At 41.2% G+C, this 2,500-nt stretch overlaps 2 protein-coding genes across 2 annotated transcripts in view; both read right to left on the bottom strand.

Annotated features, from left to right (window-relative positions):
* The window catches only part of LOC138049709 (uncharacterized), a 4,107-nt gene extending 1,837 nt beyond the window's left edge, over positions 1-2,270 (bottom strand). Inside the window, exons 1-3 of the mRNA XM_068896112.1 lie at positions 1,885-2,270; positions 918-1,009; positions 1-95 (exon numbers count right to left, since the gene is read on the bottom strand). The exon at positions 1-95 is cut by the window's left edge and continues 1,837 nt beyond it. Coding sequence (XP_068752213.1) covers positions 1-95; positions 918-1,009; positions 1,885-1,959 — 262 coding nt within the window. The 5' untranslated portion in view covers positions 1,960-2,270. The remainder of the gene's footprint in view (positions 96-917; positions 1,010-1,884) is intronic.
* A 148-nt stretch (positions 2,271-2,418) lies between these two features.
* The window catches only part of LOC138049697 (putative ZDHHC-type palmitoyltransferase 6), a 10,439-nt gene continuing 10,357 nt past the window's right edge, over positions 2,419-2,500 (bottom strand). The window contains exon 14 of the mRNA XM_068896100.1: positions 2,419-2,500. This exon is cut by the window's right edge and continues 703 nt beyond it. The gene's annotated coding sequence lies outside the window, so the exon portion shown is untranslated.

Raw genomic sequence — 2,500 nt, 5'->3', positions numbered from 1 at the left:
CATGATCTTGCTTCCAGCTCTCGAACATGTCTCCTCCCAGTTCTTTGTGAAGTTCGTTTCGTTGGATGTGGGATTTGGTGACCTCATTACTCATTCTATAGCAAAAACAAATTTCCAAACCACTTAGAAATTTCAATAGTCTGTTCATGCTTCAATTACTTCGCTGAGGATTCTGTAACCTCTCTAGTCGTGAACTGTGCTTTAGGAGTCGAATAGAGCAAACGCATATTCCAGTATTGTGATCTGGGATTCATTCTCTGACTTGGCACTAAGTTTACAATGAGGTTGTTTTTTGTTGCTGTCCCTGCTCCAAGGGCTTCCTTTTGGTACTCTTGGATGAATTCCTCCCTCAGTGAAAATCAGCATCCAGTTGACTGTTTCTGCTAAATGTATTGTAGTGCGGTGTGCTCCAACAGTGGTGCCTCATATATGCTTTGCTTAAACTATGTTAAGGAGTGTCTTCTTCTTTGCACTGGCCTTTTAGGAAGTCAATGGCATTCTTAGCTCTTAAATAAAGAGTCGGCAAGATTTCATTTTGGAGCATAACCCCTTGCTCTTAAGGTACTTAAGTAAACTACTGCAATTGTAGTCATGGCCATTTACAACATAGCTCCGAGCCCATCCCATTGTGCATGGTGCTAGGCACAACCCAAGCATTTGCTTGCTGTCGCCTTCAAAACACAACATGGCCAACTAAGGGAAAAAGACAACAGTTTTTAACCTTTTCAGCCCCAATAGTGCCACTTATAGATTTTACTCTGTCCAACGCTAGTAAGATGACTTTACTTGTCAATGGGGACCCCCTCAGGGCTTAAAGGGTTGAGGAAGAAAGCAAAGGGTCTTGTGCTTTTTTTTTTTCAGGAAATTAAGAGTTCTTCTTCCCTTGAAAAGTTTACACAATACTTTTCAGTACAAACCTTTCACTTTCAAGGAGCGCACGTTGGTAGAACCTGTTCATTCTCTCGGCATTCAAAACCGCATCATCAGAGTTACCAACAGCCTCACATTGCTATTAAATTCAACACATCATAGGAATGGGATAAGTTACCAATCTGACAGTTCTACCATCACAATGACGTAAAGGGTCTGCAGCACCTACTAAGTAGCATAGGGGCTTAGAGGCTGCAGACTACGTACTTATAAGCCGCAGCTTTACTAATTCTATGGTTTGTTCTTCAGGTACTGGAGAACAGATTACGTAAAACAAAAGACAGAAAACAAAACTCCAAATAAAGACTAATCCCAAGTGACCAAAAATACAGTGCTTTCCGGTACATGCAGATAGACCCAATTTTATGTAAATGCATATATTGAGCCTCAATACCGTGAGAGCAAATAAGTGAAGGGTTGACCAGCCGTGTCAAAATTCGTTGTAAGCGAGCCTCGAAGGATTTTGAATATTTGAATATTTTTCGCTGTTTCTCAGCAATGGATGCTCGCTGGAACTTGAAACTTGGTCAAAGAGAATTAAATTTATCCGTGTGGCCATCGCCGGAGTTTGAGCGTAACTGATGCCGGAGAAGTCTGATTTTATCTTCGAGATGTGAGGTAAGCTAGAAATTAGTTGCCATCCTTTCCTTTATTTGGGTACGAGTGACAACCCGGGAATTTGAGAAGTCGCTTAAATCGCATTCAATCAGGCAAATAACCACACAAAAAGCGAGAAAGTCACCGCGACAATAAAGTGCGGCCGTTTTTTGAGAACTTTTGCGTGTAAATATCACTTTCAGTTTGTTATCGAGATTCCCAATACAAGTGATCACGAAGCAGAACCCGGGAGCAGAACCCTCGGAATGTGTGGATATCACGCGTATTGGATTATTTTCCAAGTAAGTTTAAAATAAAGCAGGGGTGAAACATCTTTCCAATAACTTTTTCACTCACTTGAAGCGCCTGTGCTTTACATGCGTCCTCAACAAATTGTCTCAAGCTGTCATCCTTGTTCTCCCTGTCGGCCATCTTGTTTTGACAGTAAAGACATTTCAATGGAATTACATACAGCGTAACACTCAGTCTCCCGCAAGTTGGAGATCTATCACTTTACCAGTCGAAGTCGCAGCACTTTTCCTTGCAAGTATTCAGTAAAAATGTGGACAATTTCAAATACGAAACCAAAGGATTGCTCCACTGATTCCTCTCAAAGAAGCTCCTAGCCAACCCAAGGCAAAGATTGCCTCCTCCAAATAGAATTTGATTTGATTTCCCTCAATCGGGTAGCCCACATTAAATATTCGAGACGCACTGTTGTAATCACTTTTACGAGCTGAAAGCTGCACAAGTATTTAACATCAGAACAGCGTACGATTTGTTCAAGTTGGCCCAATGACCTTGCAACAGATTGCAGCTTTACATCCGCAAGTCTTAATACTACTGATCGATCATCCAAGTTTATAAATCCAACAACAAATACTTGCGGAGCAAGGCAATTTCTCACGTTTCATTCGGTACGACAAAATCAATAACAACACTTAAGTCTTAACGTCTTTGTCTTACTACTCGC

The sequence above is a fragment of the Montipora capricornis genome, chromosome 5, assembly GCF_036669925.1.
Source record: "Montipora capricornis isolate CH-2021 chromosome 5, ASM3666992v2, whole genome shotgun sequence".
NCBI lineage: Eukaryota > Metazoa > Cnidaria > Anthozoa > Scleractinia > Acroporidae > Montipora > Montipora capricornis.
This window is presented reverse-complemented; position numbering and strand designations above follow the sequence as displayed.